The sequence below is a fragment of the Coregonus lavaretus genome (assembly GCF_964263955.1).
Source record: "Coregonus lavaretus genome assembly, chromosome: 1".
Classification (NCBI taxonomy): Eukaryota; Metazoa; Chordata; class Actinopteri; order Salmoniformes; family Salmonidae; genus Coregonus; species Coregonus lavaretus.
In genome coordinates, this window is record NC_139988.1 from 46,392,707 (window position 1) to 46,407,308 (window position 14,602).

General features: G+C 43.0%; 1 protein-coding gene across 1 annotated transcript in view; it reads left to right on the plus strand.

The window, feature by feature from the left end:
• Positions 1–13,112, plus strand: part of LOC311133284 (ras and Rab interactor 2-like) — a gene marked incomplete at its 5' end in the record, with an annotated part of 84,851 nt that extends 71,739 nt beyond the window's left edge. The window contains 4 exons of the mRNA XM_084166772.1: positions 4,959–5,267; positions 8,686–8,817; positions 9,154–9,317; positions 9,425–13,112. Coding sequence (XP_084022898.1) covers positions 4,959–5,267; positions 8,686–8,817; positions 9,154–9,317; positions 9,425–9,880 — 1,061 coding nt within the window. The 3' untranslated portion in view covers positions 9,881–13,112. The remainder of the gene's footprint in view (positions 1–4,958; positions 5,268–8,685; positions 8,818–9,153; positions 9,318–9,424) is intronic.
• Between the last annotated feature and the right edge of the window lie 1,490 nt (positions 13,113–14,602).

A 14,602-nucleotide genomic window follows, 5' to 3' on the forward strand; every position in this document is an offset into this window, starting at 1 on the left:
AGCGTTGGCAGGGGAAGAAGACAGAATATTGTGAAGCAGTAACACACATGGGAGGCATCTTTTGATCCATGCACAACCATTCTCCTGTTTGCCAGGAACAATCATCAGAGCGATGTCACTCTTTAAGACAAAGACAGTAAATCATTCTGGTTTCTTAAATATTCTTGATTGACAACTAATCTAAGAATTTCATAGGCTACATCACAATTACTTTTTCTGCAGTGTTTGATATCGGAGTTGTTTCGCAATGTATTTGTAGCAGCAGAAAGTGTTTTCAGTTTAGCTGAATGAATTCTCTCTCCAGATGTGCTTCAGTGGCTGTTTGCCATGTAGGCACCCTCTCCCATGTGACCATTACTTCTCTTCGCTCTCCTCTTTCTATCCCTCTCTCCATCTCTCCCACTCCTCCAATCACAGATAAAACCTTTATTGCGAGCCCCTAAATCTCTCTCCCTCTTTTTCTCTCCCTCTCTTACTGTGTTGACAACACTCGCATATGTCTCTGGGTGTGTGAGGAAAGAGCATGGAGAGAGGAGAATGGGGACCCTTGTCTCTTTAACCAACATAGCAGTTTTTTTCCTTCTATTGCCTTCATTTCTATGCTCAGTGCCAAGTTGAGCAATATAATGTTTTGAAGCTCTGTTTGTGAGGAGTTTGCGGAAGGGAGACGTTATTGCCCAATTCCAAATGGAATGTTTGCGCTGTGTGTGTTTGCTGCTCTTTGACGCACATTGAGGCTATATGTCACTGTGGTGGCACGATCAGTGTGGGATGTGTGAATGGATTCACTTCTCCTCTCCAGCTCTGTCTGCCTGTTTGTCTACTTGCCTGTACATAACAGTACATAACTCAGGTCCACGTGGAAGCTCTGCAGGGAGGATGTTTTGAGTGAGATTAGGGGCGAGGGAGGATGTTTTTGTGGGAGGATGTTTATTGGAAGTGGAAGGGCCCTCTTAGATAGTACAAACTGCATGTTTGCATAAGTTTGTGTGGTTGGAAAGTAGCCCCCCCATAAATAAGTGTGTGACCTTGGCTGGTGATAACTCATTCCTAAGTGGGCTTGCGCCTCTGTGTCTCTATCTGTCCTCTCTGTCACACCATACCACACCACTCATCACTTACTTACTGTAGGTGTAACCGGTGTGAAATGGCTAGCTATTTAGCAGTGCGCGCTAGTAGCGTTTCAATTGGTGACGTCACTCGCTCTGAGACCTTGAAGTAGTTGTTTCCCTCTCCTTGCCCCAACCTGGGCTTTTGTGGAGCAATAGTTCATTATGCTTCGAGGGTGACTATTGTCGATGTGTGCAGAGGGTCCCTGGTTCAAGCCCAGGTTGGGGCAAGGAGAGGGACAGAAGCAATACTGTTTACATAGGGTCAACACACATTGACCTCCCAACTTCTCTAAAGACTAGTGATGGGGGAAAAATCTATACAGTTACATATCGGGATATAACTTTCTGACAATATATCGTATAGTTTTGACAATATTGCAATATTATTTTAAAGCTAGTTGGCTGTACCAGAACTCCAGTATTTTTCCTTCATACCTTGTTCTCCATCTTCTTTTTAAATAGGGAGCCGATTCATTTTCAGCACTTTTTTCCCCATGACCGATCAAAACTCGTTTTCTCATGGCTCTCTCTTGTCCCTGCAGCAGACATATGGTGAGCAATATGTTTGGAACATCGAAATCACAGTATCGAATCGCAATACATATGGTATCGGCACCTAAGTATTGTGATTGTATTGTGATGTCCCTGGCAATTCCCAGCACTACTAAAGCATTTACACATCTAGCATGTGCTATAGCCTATAAGCCATACAGTGAGGGGAAAAAAGTATTTGATCCCCTGCTGATTTTGTACGTTTGCCCACTGACAAAGACATGATCAGTCTATAATTTTTATGGTAGGTTTATTTGAACAGTGAGAGACAGAATAACAACAAAAAAATCCAGAAAAACGCATGTCAAAAATGTTATAAATTGATTGCATTTTAATGAGGGAAATAAGTATTTGACCCCTCTGCAACATTTTACATTTACATTTTAGTAGACGCTCTTATCCAGAGCGACTGTATGCGAGTGCATACATTGTTATTTTATTTTTTTCATACTGGCCCCCCATGGGAATCGAACCCACAACCCTGGCATTGCAAACACCATGCTCTACCAACTGAGCTACATCCCTGCCGGCCATTCCCTCCCCTACCCTGGACCAATTGTGCGCCGCCCCATGGGTCTCCCGGTCGCGGCCGGCTACGACAGAGCCTGGATTCGAACCAGGATCTCTAGTGGCACAGCTAGCACTGCGATGCAGTGCCTTAGACCACTGCGCCACATGACTTAGTACTTTGTGATTGCCAACAAGGGTTTTGCCACCGAGGTCAGACGTTTCTTGTAGTTGGCCACCAGGTTTGCACACATCTCAGGAGGGATTTTGTCACACTCCTCTTTGCAGATCTTCTCCAAGTCATTAAGGTTTTGAGCCTGACGTTTGGCAACTCGAACCTTCAGCTCCCTCCACAGATTTTTAACGGGATTAAGGTCTGGAGACTGGCTAGGCCACTCCAGGACCTTAATGTGCTTCTTCTTGAGCCACTCCTTTGTTGCCTTGGCCGTCTGTTTTGGGTCATTGTCATGCTGGAATACCCATCCACGACCCATTTTCAATGACCTGGCTGAGGGAAGGAGGTTCTCACCTAAGATTTGACGGTACATGGCCCCGTCCATCGTCCCTTTGATGCGGTGAAGTTGTCCTGTCCCCTTAGCAGAAAAACACCCCCAAAGCATAATGTTTCCACCTCCATGTTTGACGGTGGGGATGGTGTTCTTGGCGTCATAGGCAGCATTCCTCCTCCTCCAAACACGGCGAGTTGAGTTGATGCCAAAGAGCTCGATTTTGGTCTCATCTGACCACAACACTTTCACCCAGTTCTCCTCTGAATCATTCAGATGTTCATTGGCAAACTTCAGACGGGCCTGTATATGTGCTTTCTTGAGCAGGGGGACCTTGTGGGCGCTGCAAGATTTCAGTCCAATTGTTTTCTTGGTGACTATAATAATAATAATATAATATGCCATTTAGCAGACGCTTTTATCCAAAGCGACTTACAGTCATGCGTGCATACATTTTTTTTTTTGTGTAAGGGTGGTCCCGGGGATCGAACCCACTACCTTGGCGTTACAAGCGCTGTGCTCTACCAGCTGAGCTACAGAGGACCACTATGGTCCCAGCTAACTTGAGATCATTGACAAGATCCTCCTGTGTAGTTCTGGGATGATTCCTCACCATTCTCATGATCATTGCAACTCCACGAGGTGAGATCTTGCATGGAGCCCCAGGCCGAGGGAGATTGACAGTTATTTTGTGTTTCTTCCATTTGCGAATAATCGCACCAACTGTTGTCACCTTCTCACCAAGCTGCTTGGCGATGGTCTTGTAGCCCATTCCAGCCTTGTGTAGGTCTACAATCTTGTCCCTGACATCCTTGGAGAGCTCTTTGGTCTTGGCCATGGTGGAGAGTTTGGAATCTGATTGATTGATTGCTTCTGTGGACAGGTGTCTTTTATACAGGTAACAAACTGAGATTAGGAGCACTCCCTTTAAGAGTGTGCTCCTAATCTCAGCTTGTTACCTGTATAAAAGACACCTGGGAGCCAGAAATCTTTCTGATTGAGAGGGGGTCAAATCCTTCTTTCCCTCATTAAAATGCAAATCAATTTATAACATTTTTGACATGCGTGTTTCTGGATTTTCTTGTTGTTATTCTGTCTCTCACTGTTCAAATAAAACGACCATTAAAATTATAGACTGATCATTTCTTTGTCAGTGGGCAAACGTACAAAATCAGAAGGGGATCAAATACTTTTTTCCCTCACTTAGGCCGGTTTAACTGCATTAGTAGGCCTACAATACAGGATTACATGCTAACACTCCATGGTTACATGTTATTACATTCCACAGTCCTAATGACAAGAGTTATGAGCAGTACCAGTATGTAAGGAAGTACGGTAGCTGGAGGCTACCGTACTTTCCAGCGGAAATGGAAAAACAAGGCCACGGGGGATTAGGTTTGCGTGCGTGCGTGTGTACATATGTGCTCCCGCTGGGAAACACATGCGCTGAGCCCTACTGCAGGCCTGAGGTCTTGAAATGCTGGCACTGCATTCCAGGGCTTTTAACCACTTTAACAGAACTATATGGTACCAGGCTTGCTCTACCTCTGTCCCTTCCCTGTCTTTTCCGTGCAGAGACGGAGAGAGGCTGACTTCATAAAAGATGACAGGGTGCTATCCAAGTTGATGTGTGTGCTTTGAAATCTGATTGATTGCCAGTGAAGTGTCACAAGTCTGGTTTAACCAGTTGGTTAGTTATACTGCTTACTGGAAAATAATTTTGATAATGATACAGTGATGTAACACCTACAAGGAAATGTGTTGCTTATCTTGACTTACGGAACAAGGAAGAAAGACTTGTTGATACGCACATTCTGAGACTGAGTCGTAACTTGGGACTAGAGACTCACCCCTGACAAAATCTGCCACAGGGGAAAGGAAAGAAAGAAAAGTGGGTGTTGAAAATTCAGTGTTGGAGGAAGCTGTGGCTCAGTCTGCAGATCTTCTGTATAATCCTGCTGAGTTTGCCCCATTCAACTGCACAGTCAGTACTATCTCTCTCTGTGGGGCTTATTCAGCTCTGTGGCTTGGACTCCCTCTCTGCATTAATCCTGTGTGTATTATGATACCATGGCTCCTATTAGCCAGTCTCTTTGTGTAAACTTGTAAAAGCTGAGGTCTACATAATGTCTTGATGACATGATATGGATTGAATCCCACTCCTACTGCTACCAGTAATCTAGTAAGACTTCAGCAATTCATTCATCATACAGATGGATGGTGCCTTTTCAGTATTTGCTGTTAAAATAATAGTATCTTTCTCCCGCTCTCCCCCATACAGACTATGTCCTAGAGAAGGCCATGCATAAGATAGTCCTGAAGCCCCTGAAAGGTGTGGTGGGGGCGGCCCTCCAGGAGTTCCAGGTCCGCAGCGGGGTGTGGCAGGAGCTCAAGGAGAACCTCTCATTGGCCAAGGCCCGGCAGCCCCAGGAAATGGGCGTGGCCATCGCCTTCCCTCCAGATCCAGTTGCCATAGAGAAAATCCGGCACAAGTTCCACACCATGTGTAAACTCTATTCACCTGAGAAGAAGGTGACCATGCTGCTGCGCGTGTGTAAACTCATCTATACCATCATGGAGGACAAATCAGGTACATAGTAACACACGTACAGTGCCTTCGGAAAGTATTCAGACCCCTTGACTTTTTCCACATTTTGTTAAGTTACAGCCTTATTCTAAAATTAATTACATTGTTTTTTTCTACACACAATACCCATAATGACAAAGCAAAAACAGGATTTTAGAAATGTTTGCTAATGTATATACAGTACCAGTCAAAGGTTTGGACACACCTACTCATTGTAGAATAATAGTCAAGACATCAAAACTATGAAATAACACACATGGAATCATGTAGTAACCAAAAAAGTGTTAAAAAATCAAAATATATTTTATATTTGAGATTCTTCAAAGTAGCCACCCTTTGCCTTGATGACAGCTTTGCACACTGTTGGCATTCTCTCAACCAGCTTCATGAGGTAGTCACCTGGAATGCATTTCAATTAACAGCTGTGCCTTGTTAAAAGTTAATATGTGGAATTTCTTTCCATAATGCGTTTGAGCCAATCAGTTGTGTTGTGACAAGGTAGGGGTGGTATATATATTTGGTAAAATACCAAGTCCATATTATGGCAAGAACAGCTCAAATAAGCAAAGAGAAATTACAGTCCATCATTACTTTAAGACATGGTCAGTCAATCTGGAAAATTTCAAGAACTTTGAAAGTTTCTTCAAATGCAGTCGCAAAAAACATCAAGCGCTATGATGAAACCGGATCTCATGAGGACCGCCACAGGAAAGGAAGACCCAGAGTTACCTCTGCTGCAGAGGATAAGTTCATTAGAGTTAACTGCACCTCAGATTGCAGCCCAAATAAATGCTTCACAGAGTTCAAGTAACAGACACATCTCAACATCAACTGTTCAGAGGACTGTGTGAATCAGGCCTTCATAGTCGAATTGCTGCAAAGAAACCACTAATAAAGCACACCAATAATAATAAGAAGAGACTTGCTTAGGCCAAGAAACACGAGCAATGGACATTAGACCGGTGGAAATCTGTCCTTTTGGTCTGATGAGTCCAAATTGGAGATGTTTGGTTCCAACCACCGTGTCTTTGTGAGACGCAGAGTAGGTGAATGGATGATCTCCACATGTGTGGTTCCCACCTTGAAGCATGGAGGAGGAGGTGTGATGGTGTGGGGGTGCTTTGCTGGTGACACTGTCGTGATTTGTTTAGAATTCAAGGCACACTTAAATAGCATGTCTACCACAGCATTCTGCAGCGATACGCCATCCCATCTGGTTTGCGCTTAGTGGGACTATCATTTGCTTTTCAACAGGACAATGACCAAAACACACCTCCAAGCTGTGTAAGGGCTATTTGACCAAGGAGAGTGATGGAGTGCTGCATCAGATGACTTGGCCTCCACAATCACCCGACCTCAACCCAACTGAGATGGTTTGGGATGAGTTGGACGACAGAGTGTAGGAAAAGCTTTCAACAAGTGCTCAGCATATGTGGGAACTCCTTCAAGACTGTTGGAAAAGCATTCCTCATGAAGCTGGTTGAGAGAATGCCAAGAGTGTGCAAAGCTGTCATTAAGGCAAAGTGTGGCTATTTGAAGAATCTCAAATATAACATATATTTTGATTTGTTTAACACTTATTTGGTTACTACATGATTCCATATGTGTTATTTCATAGTTTTGATGTCTTCACTATTATTCTACAATGTAAAAAATAGTTAAAATAAAGAAAAACCCTTTTAATGACTAGGTGTGTCCAAAACATTTGACTGGTACTCTATATATACAGTTGAAGTCGGAAGTTTACATACACCTTAGACAAATACATTTAAACTCAGTTTTTCACAATTCCTGACATTTAATCTTAGTAAACATTGCCTGTCTTAGGTCAGTTAGGATCACCACTTTATTTTAAGAATGTGAAATGTCAGAATAATAGTAGAGAGAATTATTTATTTCAGCTTTTATTTATTTCATAACATTCCCAGTGGGTCAGAAGTTTACATACACTCAATTAGATTTTGGTAGCATTGCCTTTAAATTGTTTAACTTGGGTGAAATGTTTCGGGTAGCCTTTCACAAGCTTGTAGGCCTCCTTGCTCGCACACGCTTTTTCAGTTCTGCCCACAAATGTTCTATAGGATTGAGGTCAGGGCTTTGTGATGGCCACTCCAATACCTTCACTTTGTTGTCCTTAAGCCATTTTGCCACAACTTTGGAAGAATGCTTGGGGTCATTGTCCATTTGGAAGACCCATTTGCGACCAAGCTTTAACTTCCTGACTGATGTCTTGTGATGTTGCTTCAATATATCCACATAATTTTCCTTCCTCATGATGCCATCTATTTTGTGAAGTGCACCAGTCCCTCCTGCAGCAAAACATCCCCACAGCATGATGCTGCCACCCCCATGCTTCACAGTTGGGATGGTGTTCTTCGGCTTGCAAGCCTTACCCTTTTTCCTCCAAACATAACAATGTTTGCACTTTTCGCACCAAAGACGTTCATCTCTAGGAGACAGAACGCGTCTCCTTCCTGAGCGGTATGATGGCTACGTGGTCCCATGGTGTTTATACTTGCGTACTATTGTTTGTACAGATGAACGTGGTACCTTCAGGCGTTTGGAAATTGCTCCCAATGATGAACTAGACTTGTGGAGGTCTACAATATTTTTTTCTGATGTCTTGGCTGATTTATTTTGATTTTCCCATGATGTCAAGCAAAGAGGCACTGAGTTTGAAGGTAGGCCTTGAAATACATCCACAGGTACACCTCCAATTGACTCAAAATATGTAAATTAGCCTATCAGAAGCTTCTAAAGCCATGACATCATTTTCTGGAATGTTCCAAGCTGTTTAAAGGCACAGTTAACCTAGTGTATGTAAACTTCTGACCCACTGGAATTGTGATACAGTGAAATAATCTGTCTGTAAACAATTGCTGGAAAAATTACTTGTGTCATGCACAAAGTAGATGTCCTAACCGACTTGCCAAAACTTTTAATGACTCAAACCTAAGTATATGTAAACTTCCGACTTCAACTGTATATGTGTGTGATGGGATGTATAGACATTTTGGACATTATGTGGATAGAATGTTTAGCATATCTGTAGAATACATAGGATAGAATAGTATATATACAGCAATTGTTGAATAGAATGGCATTGACTAGAATACGGTATGATGGTATGAAATGAGTAAAACAGTATGTAAACATTATTAAAGTGACCAGTGTTCCATGTCTATGTACATAAAGTAGCATCCTCTGTGCAGGGTTGAGTTATCGGGTGGTAGCCGGCAAGTGACAGTGACTAAGTTCAGGGCAGGGAACTGGGTGGAGGCCGGCTAGTGATGGCTATTTAATAGTCTGATGGCCTTGAGATAGAAGTTGTTTTTCTTTCTCTCGGTCCCAGCTTTGATGCACCTGTACTGACCTCGCCTTCTGGATGATAGCTAATATCAATGCTGTGTGTGTGTCTCAGGTCATCTGTATGGGGCAGATGACTTCCTGCCCATGTTGACCTATGTGTTGGTCCAGTGTGACATGCCTCAACTAGACAACGAGATCCTCTACATGATGGAGCTGCTGGACCCCTCTCTGCTCCATGGAGAAGGTACAGCACACCCCTATCTGCTTTACATGTATTTCCTTCCTTCCTTCCTAACTAGGGGATGTAGCTCAGTTGGTAGAGCATGGCGTTTGCAACGCCAGGGTTGTGGGTTCGATAAAATAATGTATGCACTAACTGTAAGTCGCTCTGGATAAGAGCGTCTGCTAAATGACTAAATGACTAATGACTAAACTTTCCCTTCAACCATTTTATTGTCAATCGTAATGTTCAAATAAACTAAACTAAATCTTGATTGTCAGTGTTATTGACCGCTGTTGTAGCAGTGTCATGCTGCAGAGATGTTTGACCCTCCTCTCTCTCTCTCCTGTCTTGTTCCAGGTGGGTACTACCTGACCAGTGCATACGGAGCCATGTCCCTCATCAGGAACTTCCAAGAGGAGCAAGCAGCTTGTGTACTCAGTTCTGAAACACACAACACACTCCACCAGTGGCACCGTCGCCGCACCACGCAGCGCACTGTGCCCTCCGTCGATGACTTCCAGGTAACACACACACACACACACACACACACACACACACACTGGATGCATAACTAAGTCCCTGAATAAATGCATCTGCTAAACAACAGTATCTTTTTAATTTTCCTCAGAACTACCTGCGAGTAGCGCTCCAGAAGCTGGACAGCGGCTGCACGGCCAAAACCCTGCAGGTGCAGCCCTATGCCACCACTGAGGAAATCTGCCAGATCTGCGCCTGCAAGTTTAAAGTTCCCGACCCTGAGAATTACACCCTAATCCTGCTCACTGAGGGCTCATGCCAGCAACTAGCCCCCGACACACACCCCCAGAAGATCAAAGCTGAGCTCCACAGTCGACCCCAGGCCACACCTTTTCACTTCGTCTTCTGTCGTGTGGCTAACCTCAATGACCTGCCCGTGACCTCGTTTGATCCCCAGTCCAACTTCACACTTACCACAGAATCTGAGCCCAACTTTAATGGTGTGGCCTTGACCCCTTCTGACCCCCAGCCCAATCTCAACCTGGGTCCCAGTCTCAGCCTCAGTCTACCCCCCAACCAGCACAATGGCAACTCCATATCTATCTGAGACTACAGGGCTGGAGAGTTGAAACCCCCCATCTGGACAACCGTCATTCTTACTGTACCCCAACAAAACTTGGCGAACTGTGTTTAACTGGACTGAACTGGGCCTAACTGGGTTAAGCTGAGTCATGCTGAGCTCAGCCAAAAAAAACTTCCCCTTTTGGTGATTCTTCTTTCTTGCAGGGAATCCTCTAAGTGTAAAGCTTTGTCTGAGTACAGGAGGAAAGGAGAGAAAGAGGGAAGGAAATGTGACAGATGGGGTTATTTTGCAGCTCTATTTGTAAACTTTTGGGACATGGCACACGAGGAGCACACGTGAGGGCAAACGCAACTCGAAAAAAAGATGGATAAAGGTTTTGAAATAGTCTTGTTACAGACACAGACAGTCAGTCTGTGGTCATATTCCAAAAGTGTCTGAATGTGCAGATTCAGGGTCAGTTTTTGGTTTGTTACTCCTAGTGGTGAAGCATAGGATAAGTAAAGGGAAAACCCTATCCACAGATCTGATATCAGTTAACATTTATCTGCATTGGTTCCCGTCTAGTGATGTACTTGTTCAGTCCATTAACTTTTTCTTCAGACTGAAAATGTGCCTCTTCAGGCAGAAAAGAGCCTACCAGTCTTTATAGCAAATATACAGCAATTATTTTATCTGGGTGATACTTCTATTATGAATTACTTGTTGCAGTTGCTGGTAAACTGCATTGTGTGTTTTTATGGAATTAATGTTGTATCATTGCTTTTCTTTGTTAAAGTAAAATGTTAGGAGCAGGCATGTCTGCCAGTGATGAAATGATGAACTTAATGTTTTTTTGATTATCCAGGAGATATGATATAATACTGTACTTCCCTCTTTAGTTAATCGAGGTCATCACTGCCGTGTGTGATCATAAGATATGTGATTGACTGGCTTGGTGTACGGTACCACCATCAAATCTCCGACAAGGTCATGAAATATTGTACTACTGAAATAATATTAAAAGTTGCCTTGTGAAATTTTGTGTGTCGATTCTCAAGCTGGTCTGAGATTCTGCACACACACAAACACACACAAACTTGTGTGTGTTTAGGCTCTTGACTGGTAAGATTTAAAGCGTTGAGTATGAGAGGATGCAGATTTGTGAGGACGCAGATTTAAAAGATGGAAAGAGAAGGGAAAGGAATGAGAAGAGAAGTAGAACTGAATCATTAATAAAATACAGTGGCTTGCGAAAGTATTCACCCCCCTTGGCATTTTTTCTATTTTGTTGCCTTACAACCTGGAATTAAAATAGATTTTTTGGGGGTTTGTATCATTTGATTTACACAACATGCCTACCACTTTGAAGATGCTAAATATTTTTTGGGGTGAAACGAACAAGAAATAAGACAGAAAAACAGGAAACTTGAGCGTGCATAACTATTCAGCCCCCCAAAGTCAATACTTTGTAGAGCCACCTTTTGCAGCAATTACAGCTGCAAGTCTCTTGGGGTAAGCTTGGCACATCTAGCCACTGGGATTTTTGCCCATTCTTCAAGCCAAAACTGCTCCAGCTCCTTCAAGTTGGATGGGTTCCGCTGGTGTACAGCAATCTTTAAGTCATACCACAGATTCTCATTTGGATTGAGGTCTGGGCTTTGACTAGGCCATTCCAATACATTTAAATGTTTCCCCTTAAACCACTCGAGTGTTGCTTTAGCAGTATGCTTAGGGTCATTGTCCTGCTGGAAGGTGAACCTCCATCTCAGTCTCAAATCTCTGGAAGACTGAAACAGGTTTCCCTCAAGAATTTCCCTGTATTTAGCACTATCCATCATTACTTCAATTCTGACCAGTTTCCCAGTCCCTGCAGATTAAAAATATGCCCACAGCATGATGCTGCCACCACCATGCTTCACTGTGGGGATGGTGTTCTCAGGGTGATGAGATGTGTTGGGTTTGCGCCAGACATAGCGTTTTCCATGATTGCCAAAAAGCTCAATTTTAGTCTCATCTGACCAGAGTACCTTCTTCCATATGTTTGGGGAGTCTCCCACATGCCTTTTGGCGAACACCAAACGTGTTTGCTTATCTGTTTCTTTAAGCAATGGCTTTTTTCTGGCCACTCTTCCGTAAAGCCCAGCTCTGTGGAGTGTATGGCTTAAAGTGGTGCTGATCTCCGCTGTGGAGCTTTGCAGCTCCTTCAGGGTTATCTGTGGTCTCTTTGTTGCCTCTGATTAATGCCCTCCTTGCCTGGTCCCTGGTCTGTGAGTTTTGGTGGGCGGCCCTCTCTTGGCAGGTTTGTTGTGGTGCCATATTCTTTTAAAAAAATAATAATGGATTTAATGGTGCTCTGTGAAAGTTTCTGATATTTTTTTATAACCCAGCCCTGATCTGTACTTCTCCACAACTTTGTCCCTGACCTGTTTGGAGAGCTCCTTGGTCTTCATGGTGCCGCTTGCTTGGTGGTGCCCCTTGCTTAGTGGTGTTGCAGATTCTGGGCTATTTCAGAACAGGTGTATATATACTGAGATCATGTGACAGATCATGTGACACTTAGATTGCAAACAGGTGGACTTTATTTAACTAATTATGTGACTTCTGAAGGTAATTGGTTGCACCAGATCTTATTTAGGGGCTTCATAGCAAAGGGGGTGAATATATATGCACGCACCACTTTTCCGTTATTTATTTTTTTGAATTTTTTGAAACAAGTTATTTTTTTCATTTCACTTCACCAATTTGGACTATTTTGTGTATGTCCATTACATGAAATCCAAATAAAAATCCATTTAAATGACAGGTTGTAATGCAACAACATAGGAAAAACGCCAAGGGGGATGAATACTTTTGCAAGGCACTGTACACAGGCTGTAATGTTCTTTAACTTAACACAAATAATGTTAACAAATGATATTCTATTGAATCAGTACTTTAATGTTTATATTATGAAATGTAAACTTGGGCATTGCTGGTGCTGTAGAGGGAAATGTGATTGAGAGAAAAGGTTGTGAGTAGCCAGAGCATGGTTGTTAGAAACACTATGTAGCTTATAATGTTAGTTCAAATATATTGAACTATATATTAAACTATTATAGGTGTTATCCTTTTTTTGATAGACTTGTACTCTAATACAATTGCTACTCTAACAAGATAGTTTAAATGATACAAATGTTAGTATTTATGTATCTGTGCTGGGATTTTTCACAGATGGCTTTTTCCATGTCTGTCATATTGCAGTTGTCCCAGATCAACAATACATGTCCTTATGTTCCTATGCTGTCTGTGCATCATTGAATTATATTATTTTGCACTCAATACATTTTGGTCATGACTATTACCATCGGTCCGTTGTGTGTGTGTGTGTGTGTGTGTGTGTGTGTAAACAGTACACCCTCACGCATTGGAGACATACAGTCTGTTGTGTGTGTGAACTGTAATTTCTACTCCTACAAGTTTCCAGTAGGACTCTGATTCAACAGAAATGTGTTGTTTTAATTCTGGCTTGGTCCTTTAGGGTCAGCATCAGTTTCGAGCCAATATGCTCTGATCCATTCCATTTCAAACTATTAGAATTTGAAAAAAGTAATTTAGATGCATAAAGTAAACAGCATCGTGGGTCAATTTCCGCAACAACTAAGAGTGTTGATGTGTGAGGCTCAACCTCTCTGCTATTTTGGTGCCTGGCTACCACGCTGTGAACAGTTTGAAGTGAACAGCTTGAAGCAAACCCGTGCGCATGCGCATAAACTGTGTGTCGCTGTGTGAGAGCGAAGTGTTGCATCTCACTCATATCTAGCTCCAGTGTTGTCGTGGCAACATCATTTCGCTGAGTCTACCTTTTAAGTGATGATTTTCCCATTCTTTAATTGAAATGAATGACCTCAACCAAATGTATCCCCAGAGTTGTGATCTGATCATAGAGATAGAGGATTCTAGTGGCCAAAAGCCCGTTTTCGCATGGGCTGCACCATCGAGGACTTTCACCATTTTGAAGTAGTTAACTGGGTGGGACTTCATATATAGGTTAAGGAAGGATCACATAGTTCCATCCAGGTCACCAGGAAGGATCAGCCAATGAATTATACTTGTGAACAAACATTCCAGGTGGCAGTAAATCACCAACCTTTGCTTTTATACCTGTTCAAACGACACTCTAGGTGGCAGTGTGCACCCTTTCAGTTTGTTTGCCAACTCAGAAGTAGTAGAATAAGAAAATTGACTACTTCAAAATGGAGATGGACTCAATGGCGCCACAGATAGAACAAGGAGTCAGATGTTTCACCGGATGTATAAATCTGAAGCATCCAGTTGGAATTTCCACATCCCATCAAATATGGTGAGGAGAAGAAGCCCAGTGGCCAGCAGAGGGAGAGTATGGTGCGAGATGGAACTAGGCCGACATTCTGCTGATTTTTAAATCCGATTCAAAAGTTGGCGTGAGATGGCGTGCGAGCAAGATTAATCATCATTGCACAAGCAAACGAGTCGAGAGAGAACATGTGGTCGAGCGAGCAGAGGACAGGTCCCGCGAGCCGGCATACGCGTCAACACTCCCTCATCTGATTGGTCGAGTAGGCGGGCCTTATGACTGAGTTTGTGGTAACTAGTGACAACCAGTTGCGAGAACAAAATTAATTTTCACGATCAAACTGGAAAATTGGTGTGAGAGGGAGTGGACATCGGTGTGGGGACGCCGTGTATTTTTGAGAGTGCAGTAATTTCTGAGTCTTGACATGTACTAAGTATGTCTTCAGGGGGAACTGT